Below are 15,314 nucleotides of genomic sequence, written 5' to 3' on the forward strand. Positions count from 1 at the left end.
TATTCAGGATGCATTCTCCTAAACAAAATAAGTCAATGCAGTTATTTAATTATTATTACCGTACTGCTCATTTAGTATTACTCATTGCATTCATTGACACTCAGTACTATATTAAAGGTGAAATTGTAAAAGGAAGATCTGCCTATTTCAGCTATTTATTTTGTGTCACAAGTACATCTAAAATGATAGTACCATAGAGTAACAACTATATTTTTTTCTCAAACATGAGAATTCAAGAATAGTCCAGAAGGAAGACAGGCAGTCCTGAAGAAAGAAGTATGAAATAAAAGAGTTTACCAACCTGAAGATCCTGCATGTTCAGGCACGTTCCTTTCATCATTGTCAACGCAGCTTCCTCGTGAGAAGGAACACTTCTCATTATGTTGTTTCATTCGGGAAACCAGGCCTTGCATTTCTTCGTTGCACTGTTTGCATTTTGCACGCATGCCTGTCTTACCCACAGGTAGAGGAACTTCATTAAAATATTCCCAAACTGGGTTTCTTTTACGGCCTGTTGCCGTTATAGGTTTTCCATTTTAGTGAGAGAATGGTATGGTACATCTCAAATCAATGACGTCTACACTCAGGAAGACCTCAAGACTTCTGGAATATGCTGCCCAAACAGTTTCACTTTTGTTTCTACTGCCTGTCCCTCCCTTCTCACATTTATCTTCAGACTTCTTCTCCTTGTCCAGATCTGTTCCGCCCCCAACAATCTTCTGTTCATTGAACTTTTTGAAACTTTGCACTTTTAGAGAGAGATAAGGGATTGACTCTGTGTACACAAATTTGCAGAGGGACAGTAGAGTTAAGGTCTGTTGTTTCTCACCTCTGTATACTACTTATTTATTTAAAAACATTTTTGCTGTTAACAAGCATGTTATTTCTGGAGACACAAATCCACAGTTTGAGAACTGCAAATCTTATGTATCTCTGATGGTATCTTCTAGACTGAGCACTGAGTCCCATTGGGTAGATCGAAAGATTAACTTAAATAATCTATACAGAAGCCCCTGGAACCCTATAAGATTGGGTCCCTAATCCATGAACTATTGGAACTCATTTACAAAACTTTTCTTAAACATTACATGAATATATTGTCTCATTCTATAGAATTAGAATTTATAATCCCTATTCCATGATGAGATATCTTTGAGCTATAATGTATCTTAATTAAAACGATCTTTAGATAGGTTTTTCCCTCAAAAATCTGATTTAAATAAAAAAAAATATTATTTATTTTTTTTAAATCATGGAATGTATCCACAGCTCTTCGCCATGTTTTCAGACGGCCTCATTCTCGTTTGCCTTCAGGTGTCCATCTTATTGCTACTCTGGTGATGGAATCAGTTTCCATCCGAAGCACATGACCGATCCGTCTCCAATGCCTCCTGGAAATGATAGTGCTCAGAGCCTCTTGGCTGCACTGTGTCAATAGATCTTGGTTTGAGATTGTTCTGAGCCAAAAGATATGGAGGATTTTTCTGAGGCAGGTTGTATGGAATGAAGATAGTTTGGACATGTACTTTCTCATTCCCCAGCATTCTGCACTATAAAGTAGTGTTGAAAGTACGCAGCTCTGATAAATCTTAAGTTTGGTTTTGGTGTTGTATTTTGATGATTTCCAGCCTGTATTTAAGCTCCTGAAGTTGTTCCTGGCTTTATTGATTTTGTTCCGGCTGTCCTGGCTACATTTCCCATACAAGATGTTAATTTATATCCTGTATTAGAGGGGTAGCCGTGTTAGTCTGAATCTGTAAAAAGCAACAGAGGGTCCTGTGGCACCTTTAAGACTAACAGAAGTATTGGGAGCATAAGCTTTCGTGGGTAAGAACCTCACTTCTTCAGATGCAAGTAATGGAAATCTCCAGAGGCAGGTATAAATCAGTATGGAGATAACGAGGTTAGTTCAATCAGGGAGGGTAAGGTGCTGTTGTCATCACGAACAGGTCTGACTACCAGAAGGAGGCCGCCAGACAACTCTCCAATACCAAATTCTACAGGCCACTTTCCTCAGATCCCACTGAGGAATACACTAAGAAACTACACCATCTACTCAGGACACTCCCTACACTAACACAGGAACAAATCAACATACCCTCAGAGCCCCGACCGGGGTTATTCTATCTACTACCTAAGATCCACAAACCTGGAAATCCTGGACGCCCCATCATCTCGGGTATTGGCACTCTCACTGAAGGACTGTCTGGATATGTGGACTCCCTACTCAGATCCTACGCCACCAGCACTCCCAGCTATCTCCGTGACACCACAGATTTCCTGAGAAAACTACAATGCATTGGTGACCTCCCAGAAAACACCATCCTAGCCACCATGGATGTAGAGGCTCTCTACACAAACATCCCACACACAGATGGAATACAAGCTGTCAGGAACAGTATCCCTGATGATGACACAGCACAACGTATTGCTGAGCTCTGTGACTTTATCCTCACGCACAATTATTTCAAATTTGGTGACAATATATACCTCCAGACCAGTGGCACCGCTATGGGCACCCGCATGGCCCCACAATATGCCAACTTTTTTATGGCTGACCTGGAATGACGCTTACTCAGCTCTCGTCCACTCATGCCCTTTCTCTACCTACGCTACATTGATGACATCTTCATCATCTGGACCCATGGGAAGGAGACCCTGGAAGAATTCCACCATGATTTCAACAGCTTCCACCCCACCATCAACCTCAGCCTGGACCAATCTACACGGGAGGTCCACTTCCTAGACACCACCGTACAAATAAGCGATGGCCACATTAACACCACCCTATACCGAAAACCCACCGACCGCTACGCCTACCTTCATGCCTCCAGCTTCCACCCCGGTCACACCACACGATCCATCGTCTACAGCCAAGCACTGAGGTACAATCGCATCTGCTCCAACCCCTCAGACAGAGACCAACACCTACAAGATCTTCACCAAGCATTCTCAAAACTACGATACCCACACAAGGAAATAAAGAAACAAATCAACAGAGCCAGACGTGTACCCAGAAGCCTCCTGCTACAAGACAGGCCCAAAAGAGAAAGCAACAGAACTCCACTGGCCATCACCTACAGTCCTCAGCTTAAACCTCTCCAACGCATCATCAGTGATCTACAACCCATCCTGGACAAGGATCCCTCACTTTCACAGACCTTGGGAGGCAGGCCAGTCCTCGCCCATAGACAACCTGCTAACCTTAAGTATATCCTCACCAGCAACCACGCACCGCACCATAACAACTCTAACTCAGGAACCAACCCATGCAACAAACCTCGATGCCAACTCTGCCCACATATCTACACCAGCAGCACCATCGCAGGACCTAACCAGATCAGCTACAACATCACCGGCTCATTCACCTGCACGTCCACCAATGTTATATATGCTATCATATGCCAGCAATGCCCCTCTGCTATGTACATTGGCCAAACTGGACAGTCACTACGCAAGAGGATAAATGGACACAAGTCAGATATCAGGAATGGCAATATACAAAAACCTGTAGGAGAACACTTCAACCTCCCTGGCCACACAATAGCAGATGTTAAGGTAGCCATCTTACAGCAAAAAAACTTCAGGACCAGACTCCAAAGAGAAACTGCTGAGCTCCAGTTCATTTGCAAATTTGACACCATCAGCTCAGGATTAAACAAAGACTGTGAATGGCTATCCAACTACAGAAGCAGTTTCTCCTCCCTTGGTGTTCACACCTCAACTGCTAGCAGAGCACCTCACCCTCCCTGATTGAACTAACCTCGTTATCTCCATACTGATTTATACCTGCCTCTGGAGATTTCCATTACTTGCATTTGAAGAAGTGAGGTTCTTACCCACGAAAGCTTATGCTCCCAATACTTCTGTTAATCTTAAATGTGCCACAGGACCCTCTGTTGCAATTTATATCCTGATACTCTGGAGTTAAGTAAATTGTGACATATTTGTCACCTTACAAATATTAATTTACACTAAATGCTTACCTTTTTGCCATCTCATCTTTGATCTTAAAGTTAATTGAACTATTCACATACTTAATGTCAGGCAATTAAGACATGAAAGGGAATTAGTATCTAGAAGCTAATTTGGTTACATTGTTAACTTCTAACAGGATATTGGTAAACACAGACAAATACACTTAGCATCTACACTGGATTTCTATTACTATAAATGAATGGGTTACTGATTGCTAGTCTAGTACATCTCTCTGAAATTCACATACAAGTGAATTGTCTGGATACAATTGTAATGTCTCTTAAGTTGTTATGGGTCATACACAGGTTGGCTGGTCTGTCAGTGTCACAGATGCTGATAACTATAGAAGGAGAAGGCAATTCGCTTTCCAGTTATATCTAAATAAGAGGATGTGCATTTTCTTCATTTTAGAACTGAGTTATGCAGTTCAAGAGGACATTACTGGTAAGGTGTTTCCTCCTCTTCTCCCTGTTCTCTACCCCATTAATGTCAAAACATGAAAACTTAAGTCTGTCTACTTTGTTCTGCCCTTCTCCATCTGGCACATATTTAACAGATAAATGATACCTTTGCCTATGAATAATGTTTTGACACAGCACGCTATTTTGAACAGTCAAACAAAACTTAAATTTTTTCAGTATTGTTGTATTTGAAGCCACAGGAATGAATGTATCATTTTCAAGAGATTCTGCATGGCACTAATGTCATGCCAATATTAAGAATATAGTTCTAAGGAACAATAGTTCAAAAGAAAATATAACTATGTCAGGGAAAATCTTGGTGTGCTGGAAGAGAGCCTCCATATTTTTTCTGCATGCATATATAATAAAGGACTCTCCATAAAATTAGACCAATATTCAGTAAAGTAGTTGGAGAGCGAACATAGTGTTTGTGAATTTTTTAAAAGTGTTCTATTTAAGAGTCAGGTAGGGCCAGCTGCCTTCCTGAACTGTCAGCTTTCTTGCGTCATCACAATGGATGCTAAAGTTTTAAAGTGAATACATCTAGATGCCTTGGAAATATTTAAGTTAGAATGTCAGCATTATTCTGGTCCCCAGAGGTATCTTTAAAATGTGTTCCTTAGTGATTAGAAACATGTTCTGTAGTATATTTTCATACAGGACTTTGCATTAGGTTGGATTAATTAGTTTTTTAAATTAATCTGCATATTAAAATATAGTCAAAATAGAGGGGCTTGTCACTTATGCATTACAGAAAAAGTGGTACTATGTATCAATAATTGGTAACTCTGAAATCATGAGCATTAACTTTTTGATCAGGTGAGCAAAACTTACTTACTAAATATACAGTAGATGCTTTATTAGTCATGCATACTAAGCTTTTGTTTTTAATAATATACTGAAGCATGTCAAGGAAATTTGACATTTTAATGTAGCAGAACAATTTTGTGTATTTTGAGAGGTTATTAGATACTAGTTCTTGCTGAACTTAATTATAATGAAACTAAATAAAATAACTTCCTTCAAAATTTCACCAGAATTTTTTTTTTTTTTTTTTTTAGTACACATTGCTGAAAAAGTGGGAAAGGTGGAGATTGTCCTGAAGAAAAAAGATAATATTCCTTGGAGTAAACTGGGACAGCCACTCAACAGTCATAATTCATTTATCAAGTGCACAGACAGAGGTAAATAGTCTCATTTGCTATACAGGACAGTGCGTTTCTCTTCTCAACCACATTTGAGGCAAGGACCTTCCAAATCTATTTTACCAACTAGTCCAAAATAGGATTCTCAAGGAATGGGGGACAGATCTGTGTTGTCTCCCTTGCCTTTTATAGTCAAGCCTTCAGGCTAATGTAAAGAAATTTTCTGGTCGAGAGTATTACTCCTGAGGAAATTCTGCGCCAAAAAATAAAAATTATGTGCACAATATTTTAAAATGCTGCAACATTCTGCAAATTTTATTTGTCAGTAAATAAATGTGGCTCTATCATGGCAGTGGGAGCACAGGTCACTGGCTGCATTGAGGTGAGAGATCACCCTGAAGCTCCCACCTCCCTGGTACAAGGACTCGGCAGTGAGGCTGCACCCGACTGTGACACAGCTCCGGAAACACCCTGGGGCTCTGCCCCTCTGCGCCAGGTGCACCAGGTGTGGGTGGGCTGGCTCAGCCCTGCAGGATCCATGTGAGGAGGGGCTTAGTGTGGGGGGATCCAGGTGTGGGGTGAGAGGTTTCTGTGGGGGCAGTCTGGGTGCGGGTGGCTCAGGGAGCCCGGTATGCAGCATCCCCTTGGCAGCAGCCGGGGCTCCCCTGTTAAGCGGGGCTCCCCTGTTAAGCAGGGCCATCGAAAAGTCATCCTGACAAGCCCTACCCACCTACACCTGGACTCCCGCGATAAGCCTCCCACGCCCAGACCCCCCTCCCCGCTGAGACCCAACCACCTTCACCTGGATCACCTGCAGAGTCCCATTGCCCCTGCACCTGGAACCCCCCAACGAGCCCCTGTGCATCCAGATCTCCTGCTTCCCACTGTGATTCCCCTATCTCCTTTTCTTCCCCATTTCATCCCACTGTCCCATCCCTCAATCCCACATTCTCCTTCCCCTGCCCTATTCCACCCCCCTTCCTTACCCAGCCCCACCGCAGGCACTCTCTGTTGCACAGAAAACAGGAAAGCTCCCAGCACACAGAAGGGGAGCACGACTGGCACTAGGACCCAGGAAGTGGTGTTTAGCTACAGAGTCAGCAGAGCTGAGATGCAGCCTCCTTCAGTTGGGCAGCTTTGCACTTGCAGAAATGAAGGGGTGAGGGCAGTGGCTTGTAGCCCCGTGCCTCTGTTTGGGGGGGCAATCCCTCCCCCAAAATTGCACCTATGGTCGTTCCTCTCTACCCCACCCCCGCGCAGCTTTCCTTTGCTTCCCTGACGTTTTCTTCAGGGAAGCGCAGGTATTTTCTGTAGGCGTGCAGTCACATAGGATTCCCCCAGGAGTAGAGTATGTAGAAGCTCCGTTAGACAGAACTCAACTGAAAGGCTTCCTGTCCCAGGTCAGAATCCAAGACCTTTCTTATCTGCAGAAAGGACATGGGAGAGCCAGCAGATGGCAGCTTGGACCATTCTGCCATTATTGGATCTCATCATAATACCTCTGCTTCATAGCAAAAAATAAGCAGTGCAGGGAACATTGCATTTGGGTGATGAATGACCTTTGGGCCTCTTGGTTGTAGTGGTAGCCTGATGGTAACTGTCGGCTAAGGAATGGATTTCTAAATGCCTTCAACTCAAACTGTGGTTACTACAGATACATCCCTTTTGGGATAGTGAGATCATGCCGATAGACGCTGTGCCCAGGGAACTTGGTGTTTTGAGGATGGGGCTCAAATTGTCCCTTTTTCTTGAAATCTGTCTTGCCAATGCTTCAACTGTTTTGTGGTGTGCTGCATGCCCCTATTCAAAAGTGACTTGTTTTGAGATCATCTTGTTTCATTTGGCAGAAAAATGCTGGGTTATCATGAATTAAACAAAGGTAGATTAGTCTCTTTGAAGCCTCTTTGCCTCGTACATGTGGTGCTTTACGCTTTGATCCTTCCTATCCCAAAATTAAGAACCCTGGTGTCCTGGAATATTAATGTGGTCTGACAAAGCCAGTGGAAAGGTACTTTGGAGGCACTCGGTACCTCTGAGCTTATGTTTCTTATGTGAAAGCTCATTTTCCTGGTGGTAGTGAGTTCAGCTTCAGAATCTGGTGACTGTTCCTCCCTGAGATCAGATTTTATAAATGTAAGAGATGGTGCTCGTAGCAATAAAACTTGTCTCCATTTTTTAAGTGGAGATACGCCGATTAACCAAGTTATCCACTACCTGGAATATAACCTGAGTTGTAACCTATATTTTTAATATTTCTGAACTATACATTATTAAAATAAAATGGGATTTTAAAAAATGAAGAAATATCCTCACAGGCCATGGTCATTTCACAGATGGCCCTGTGAATAAAACCAGGGGAAGGGATAACTATAGGCTGGTTGCAGAGGTCCCAGTCTGAATCGGAACAATTGCAACAATTTTTGAAGACCTATTCCACAGATGTACCGAGACACAAGTGTTTTTGACTCCCGCATGATGTATGTAAAGTCACACAGGGCACAAGTTGTGATAAATGAAGGGTGGGGGGAGGAGAAGAGTAGCTCCCTTTTATGGACACCCGACCAGCCAGTAGCTATAAAACCCTCTTAGTAGCTGCTCTCTAATTGCTCTACCTATAAAGGGTTAAAATGTCTCACTGCTATGCACAGGTAAAAGGAAGTGAGTGGGAACCTGGCTGAAAGAGTAAATGGGAAGGCTAGAACTTTTAAAAATTGAAACGACTCCCCTTTTGTCTGTCTGTTGTTCTGTTGTTGAGGTCAACAGGACAGAGCTATGCTGTAAGAGCTTGTGCCCAGTATGAAAAAAATCATCAGTATCATACCTAGAAACTACTCATTTAAAAACCCAGATATGTAAGTAGATCAGGAAATGTCTAGGAAGATGTGGTTAGGTTTATTCCTTTTATTTCGTTATGGCTTGTGGATTCCTCTGTGCTAACCCCCAAAAGCTTTTGTTTGCTTGTAACCTTTAAGCTGGACCTCAAGAAAGCTATTCTTGATGCTTAATCCTTGTAGTTTTTTTTTAAACCTAGCAATAGCTTAAGTTCCTAGATGTATTTTCTTTCTTTTTTTATTAATAAAATTTACCTTTTTTAAGAACTGAATTGGATTTTTGTCTCTTAAGAGGCTTGTGCACATGTTGTTTAATTAGCTGGTGGCAACAGTTGATTTCTTTTCTTTTTTTTCCTCTTTCTCCTCTCTTCCCTGAAGATGGGGTGAAAGAGCTTGAGGGTACCCCACAGGAAGAAATTCCCAAGTGTGCCTTCCTGGGTTCTCAAAAGGGTTCTGCACTTGGGTGGTGGTAGCATCTACCCATCCGAGGTCAGAGAGAAGCTGTAACCTTGGGAGTTTAATACGGGCCTGGAGTGGCCAGTATTAATTTTTTGAATCCTTGCGGGCCCCCACCTTCTGCACTCGAAGTTCCAGAGTGGGGAATTAGCCCTGACACAAGTGTTCCAGGTAGTTTAGTTAATCAGAGCTGTCTCCACTTTAAAATTGATTTTTTTTTTCTGTGAGGAGTTTTCTGGTTATTCTGTGGCTTTAAATTGCATTGATTTGGAAGAAGCATGCTGTCTATGGGTTTCCCCATTTCACAGCTCCCAGTGGTCGCCATTCGCTGCTCCAGGCCAATGGGAGCTGCTGGAAGCGGCACGGGCCAAGGGACGTACTGGCTGCTGCTTCCAGCAGCTCCCATTGGCCTGGAGCAGCGAACCGCGGCCACTGGGAGCCGCGATCGGCCGAACCTGCGGATGCGGCAGGTAAACAAACAGGCCCGGCCCGCCAGGGGCTTACCCTGCACAAGCGGCGGAACAAGTTTGGGAACCACTGATCTAGACTTTCAAATTAATTAGTAATCAAGTATATAGACAGTAACGAGCAAACTTTGTGTAAGAGGTTCAGTAGTTCTTTGATGAGAAGATCTGATAAATGAAGTTAAAGTTTATTCAAGGCAGATTATGCCTAATTGGACGGTTTATAGAAATCCTTGATCAGAAGTGTAGTAAAAGAGAATCTCTGAATATGAGATACTATTCAATGTAGCCAGTTATATTAATAATACATCTTTTGATTTAATGGGGCTATAAAAAAAATCCTTATGTACTAATAGAAATCTTTAGGTAAAGAGATGGTTTCTTTGATCAGAAACATGGAGCCAAGAGGCTTGACCCCTAATTATACAGAAACATACCCATATGCTTAAAGTTATGTACAAAGTTATACACTATGAGGTGGGTTGTCTGGTCTGCAAGGCCACTTTGCGGCATACAACCATCTTCCTCTTCCCACATATTAGTGGTGTGGGAAATGTCTGCGAGGGGAGTGGGCATGGCCCTTGTGCATCTTTAACTTGCAGTGGAGCCAAGAGGGAAAGGTTTAGGGATCCTCAGCTGGCTCCCTTCAGCACCCCTCTCCCCCAAATCTCTGCTCCCTCTGATAATACTCTTCTCTTTTTGAAAAATTACTTAATTCAGATTTTAAACAATGTAAGTTTCTTTTCAGATATAACTGTAGGGATAAAAAAAAATCTAGGGACAGATTGGGAAACAGTCATGCTGTCTTGAAATATATTTCATATTTGATTTTATTCAAGATTGGCCATATGTATTTTGATGACATTACTGGTGTGTTCCAGTGCAAGGGACCATATTGCTTCAAATGTTTCCATACTATCATATAACTTGAATGAGAGATCCTGTTTTTGGATGCAAGGTTACTCAGTTAGGTAATGGTCTCTAAACATTGGTAGTGGGGTTTCCATTTATGCTGTCTCATTTTTTACAACTATTTATTGTCTTGCTGTTTGTTTCCTGTTGATTACATCATGTAGTGAAGAGACATTTTCTTTAATAAAAATTGCTTTGGGTTTAATGGGAGAATTTTTCTAGTGCCATATAAATTCTGACTTACATTGCCACATAATATGCAAGCATTTTCTTGCTTTTGGTTTGTTTCTGTAACATTTACTCGTTTGAATTTTTAAGCAAGCTTCTGTTATGCTTTCAGGGTCTTTCTATGTACTATTTATTTTGTTTTAACTGTAGTGGGAATTGAGATTTGAGACCCTTGTTTGCACTTGTCTGATTTTTTTTCTAGTGGCTATTTACTTGTATGTATATTCATTTTAAATACCTATCTATAAAAAGGGGAACAAGGACAACCCAGGGTATTAGAGACCAGTCAGCTTAACTTCAGCATGTGGAAAGATAATGGAGCAAGTAATCAAGCAATCGGTTTGTTAGCACCTATTAGGTAATAAGTAACAGTCCACATGGCTTTGTCAAGAAAAAAAGTCAAACCAGCATAATCTCCTTCTTTTTTAAGTAACAAGCCTTGTGGATAGGGGGAAGTAGAAAATGTGATATATTTCTTTACTTTAGAGTAAGGCTTTTTATACTGGCTCACGTGATCTTCTCATAAATAAACTAGCCTATATGAACTTATTATAAGGTAGATGAACAATTGGTTGGAAAACCGTACTCAGAAAGTAGTTATCAATGGTTCTTCTTTGAGTGATGTCCATATGGGTACTCCATTGTAGGTGCGGCAGCACACCCTGCGTCTGGGATTGGAGATCTTCATCAGTAGTGCCCGTCGGAACACACATGCGCACCTCCCCCCTTCTTGCTGTGAGCGGGACGTATATACAACACTGTGCAGTCTGACCACCAGTTGCTTCTCTACTGCCTTTGGTCTGGGACAGAATCCACAGCAGAGCCTGCTTCTCCCTTTGCCTCCTTTGATAGTGCCTTACCTGTTAGTTTTAGTGTAGTTTTATACTTTCTTCTTCTTTCCTCTGTCTGCAAAAAAATGTTTTTTTGTTTGTTTTGTTTTGTTTTTGCTTTGCCTTAATTATTACTTCATAGTTTAGGTTTTTCTTTCCCCATTTCCTGCCCTTCCTGACCAGGAAGCCTTTTCCCTCACCCTTATTCCCAGAACTCCTGAGTTTAAGAGGTGCATCTCTTGCTTGGTCACCTTCCTGGTAGCAGACAGTCAGCTGCAGTGTATTCGCTGTCTGGGAGAGGGACACGTCCCACAAAAGTTTTCCCACTGCCACGACTTGACAGCCAGGGCCAGAAAAGACCAAAACATTTAGTTATGACTTCTCCTCATGGAGAAATCACTGCAACCAGCAGTGGACCCGGCCTGGACTCTCATCCTGTGTAGCTTTCACACCCTGTGGATGTCCTCCACAGATGCTCATTCCCCACGTCTCTCTTAGAGAAACTCATCTCTTTCTCGCTCTGATGAGAAGAAACAGGCTCCCTCCTCACTCTCTGAGGCATAGCCTGCCACAACACCACTCCCTGCGAGGTCAGTTGCCTCAACATCCATGGACAGAGGACATAGCTCCAGGATGTCCAAATATCTCTGGTACTGGAATGAAACAATGGTCTAAAGACCCTAATTGGGCAGATTTACAGCCCTCTGCACCATCTCTTGGCTCTGGAGACCAAGACAAACCAACTTTGGGAGCTACGGCACTGACAAAACTGCCAGCACCTACGTCTCTTTCGGCATCAACCAGGACCTCAGCACCCACGAAGCCATCGGCATTGAACAAGTCCTCCACATCAAGCAAGTCCTTTGCACTGAGCAAGACTTCAGCTCCACCTGTTGGCTGCTCATGAGAATGTATCTCTCCCTTGGCACTGAGTCATGCACTGGTGCCGATGATGCGCCTTCCTCCTCCCCAGGAATTCAGATACCCTAAAGACCTACTTGTATCTGACATGCCTGAGTCATCATTGCTCAGACACAACTTCTCCCCACTTCCACCTTTCTCTCCAGACACATGACATTCTTCCCTTTCTCCTTCGAGGACGGCACCTCCCTTTCCCAGTGTTGAGGATGAGAAGAGGAGTGCTTCATCATGTCTTTTTACTCAAGACAGGTGCAAGCAACTTCCTCTGCGTGTCCTCACTATTCATAGTCCAGACCTGGACCAGAGCCCTGGCATGGACAACCGTGGATGCAACCCCACATTCCACTCCCTCCACGTTGGCCATACTGGGACTCCTGGGTCATGTACAGGGCACAGTTCAGGAAGCCTCTTGTGGAGCAAAGCTGGAAACCTACATCTTTGCCTTCTCCATCAGTTTTTTGACCACCAGAGACTGAGCCTCCCCCAGTAACAGACGAAGATAAAGAACAGGAAGAGGAAGCTCCACCAACACTATTTCTCCTCCTTTTCCCCTGATAACCTTATCATGACTCCACCTTCTACTTCTGCTGATGACTTCAAACTTAATCCGGATTCCTTTGGAGAAAGTGAAAGATCAGCAACATAAATTACTTGATATCCTGCACACATCTTCCTCATCCAAAATAGTCCTACCTATTAACAAGGCCCCTGCTAAAGTGCTCTGGCAGACCCCGGCATCTATCCCTCCCAACTGAAAATGGGCAGGCAAAAAATATTATGTTCCTGCAAAAGATATGGAATTTTTTTTCTCTCATCCCACTACAAATTCCTTAGTAGTTAATACGGTGCAAGAAAAAGGACACCAATATCGATCCACCCATCAGGACAGAGACTGAAAATGATTAGATTTATTTGGACGCAAGACTTATTCATCCGCCATGCTACAATTTTGCATCTCTGATTACGAGGCTCTTATGGCTAAGTACAACTATCTCAACTACTCTAAAATAGAGGAACTCTGCCAAGATCTTCCTGATGCCTTGAAAGAACAATTCCATGCACTCATATCTGAGGGACGCCTTTTGGCCCATACAGCTTTAGAAGTCTCTCTAGAGTCTTGGATACTTCCGACCATTCCATCGTGACTGCCATAGTCTGCACCTCTCTGGCCTTCCTAAGGAGGTACAAACTAGTGTGGAGGGACCTACCCTTTGAGGACCTCAAATTATTCACGGAGCATATGAATGGTTCACTACACTCCCTTAAAGACTCCTGAGCTACTCTCCGCTCTCTCAGTATTTACACATCAGTGCCAAAGAGACACCTGCAGAAATACCAACTTCCCCCATGATCACAACCATTGCAGTACACTCCCAGTGGCACTATGACATTCAATGCTGGTGACAAAAGCCCCCTACCAAATGCAGACAGGTAACTCCTCAATGGGCTACTTCTCACACACCTCTAGCCAAACAACAATTTTGAAGGGTGGTCAAGATACCTTCCCCTGTTTCAGTCACACCAACTATCTTGACGTCCCACCCGTTTGGCAACTGATTAGCTCCGCTCTTTCCATCATGGAGGCTAAATACCTCGGACTGGTGGGTTCTAGAGATCATCAGGGAAGGATACTTCACCCCTTTCTGATCTATCCTGCCCCGCCACTATCCTTTCCTGTCCCTTTTCAGGGACCCATCTCACTACCCCATTCTATGAGAAGAAATAGATCATCTTCTGCAACTGGGAGTCATAGAACTGGGCCCTTCCCAACACACAGGGTTTCTACTCCCATTATTTTCTGATCCAGAAGAAATCTGACAAGTGGCGACCAATCCTGGACCTTCAAAACCTAAACAAGTTAATCAAACTGCAATGCTTCAAGATGGTTAATTTCTCTACCATTATCCCAGCACTAGAACAGGGAGACTGGTTCTTGGCCATCGATGTGTCCACGATGCAGATTTCCATATCACAATACATCTGCCCACAGATAGTTTCTTCAGTTCACCATGAGCACTGACCACTATCAGTACAAAGTACTGCCTTTCAGACTGTCAGCGGCCCCTCATGTATTTTCCAAGGTCCTTGCAGTAGTTGCTGTCTACCTACACAAACAGGGTGTTGTCATCTTTCCACACTTAGACGACCATCTCCTCAAGTCTCCATTTACAACAGACGCTCTTCATTCCATCCGTATGACGATGGACCTTTTCACGAATCTTGGCCTTTGTGTGAACTTGGAGAAATCTACTTTAATGGTGGTACAATACCTGGAGTTCGTTGAGGTGCAGTTGGATGCCATAGAAGCCAGAGCCTTCCTTCCAGCTCACAGATATTCGACCATATTCGATCTTGTATACATGGTATGAGCCTGCCCCCAGATCTCTGCCAGGATATATCTCCAGCTACTCGGCCATATGGCATCAGCCACGTATGTGGTAAAGTACACACGGTTACGCATGTGATATCGTCAGGCATGGCTATGTACAATATACATACCTCACAGACACAGCCTGCACAAATTCTTATCCTTGCCAAGGAGGGCTAAGGACTCCCTACTTGGTGGACACAGCCCAAGAACATCTGTGTCGGGGTTCCTTTCCTTCAACCAGTGCTGATCATGATTCTAATAACTGATGCCTCCTTAATCAGTCGGGGAAGTGCACCTTCACACTCATACAGTGCAGGGCAGATAGTTCTTAACCGAATATACCCTACACATCAACCTCCTAGAGCTATGAGCGGTCGGAATGCCTGCCGACATTTCTTACCACTTATTACACATTGCACCATCAGAGTTGTGATGGACAATGTTGCCTGCCTGTTTTATATCCACAGGCAAGGCAGAGTAAGGTCCCACTCTTCATGCTTGGAGGCATTGAAATTATGGAACTGGTGTATCCAACACATGATCACCAACTTGGTCACATACCTCCCTGGAAACCAAAACACTGCAGACTCATTGAGCAGGAGATTATCCCACAAGCACGAGTGGGAACTGGATACATGAATCTGTCAGCTCAGCTTCAACTGCTGGGGATTCCCCACTATAGAGCTTTTTGCCACATCGCAAAATTCTCAGTTTTGC

General features: G+C 43.3%; 1 protein-coding gene across 12 annotated transcripts in view; it reads left to right on the forward strand.

Annotated features, from left to right (window-relative positions):
* LOC101942797 (melanocortin-2 receptor accessory protein 2-like) overlaps positions 1 to 15,314 on the forward strand; it is a 177,193-nt gene that overhangs the window by 23,885 nt on the left and 137,994 nt on the right. For 8 of the 12 annotated variants that reach the window (XM_065588165.1, XM_065588167.1, XM_065588168.1 and 5 more), the window contains 2 exons: positions 4,390 to 4,422; positions 5,501 to 5,623. The exons of 2 other annotated variants lie outside the window; for them this stretch is intronic. In XM_065588165.1, coding sequence (XP_065444237.1) covers positions 4,390 to 4,422; positions 5,501 to 5,623 — 156 coding nt within the window. The remainder of the gene's footprint in view (positions 1 to 4,389; positions 4,423 to 5,500; positions 5,624 to 15,314) is intronic. 2 more of the 12 variants (XM_065588166.1, XM_065588173.1) reach the window with 1 other exon arrangement.

This window comes from Chrysemys picta, chromosome 3 (genome assembly GCF_011386835.1).
Source record: "Chrysemys picta bellii isolate R12L10 chromosome 3, ASM1138683v2, whole genome shotgun sequence".
Lineage (NCBI taxonomy): Eukaryota > Metazoa > Chordata > Testudines > Emydidae > Chrysemys > Chrysemys picta.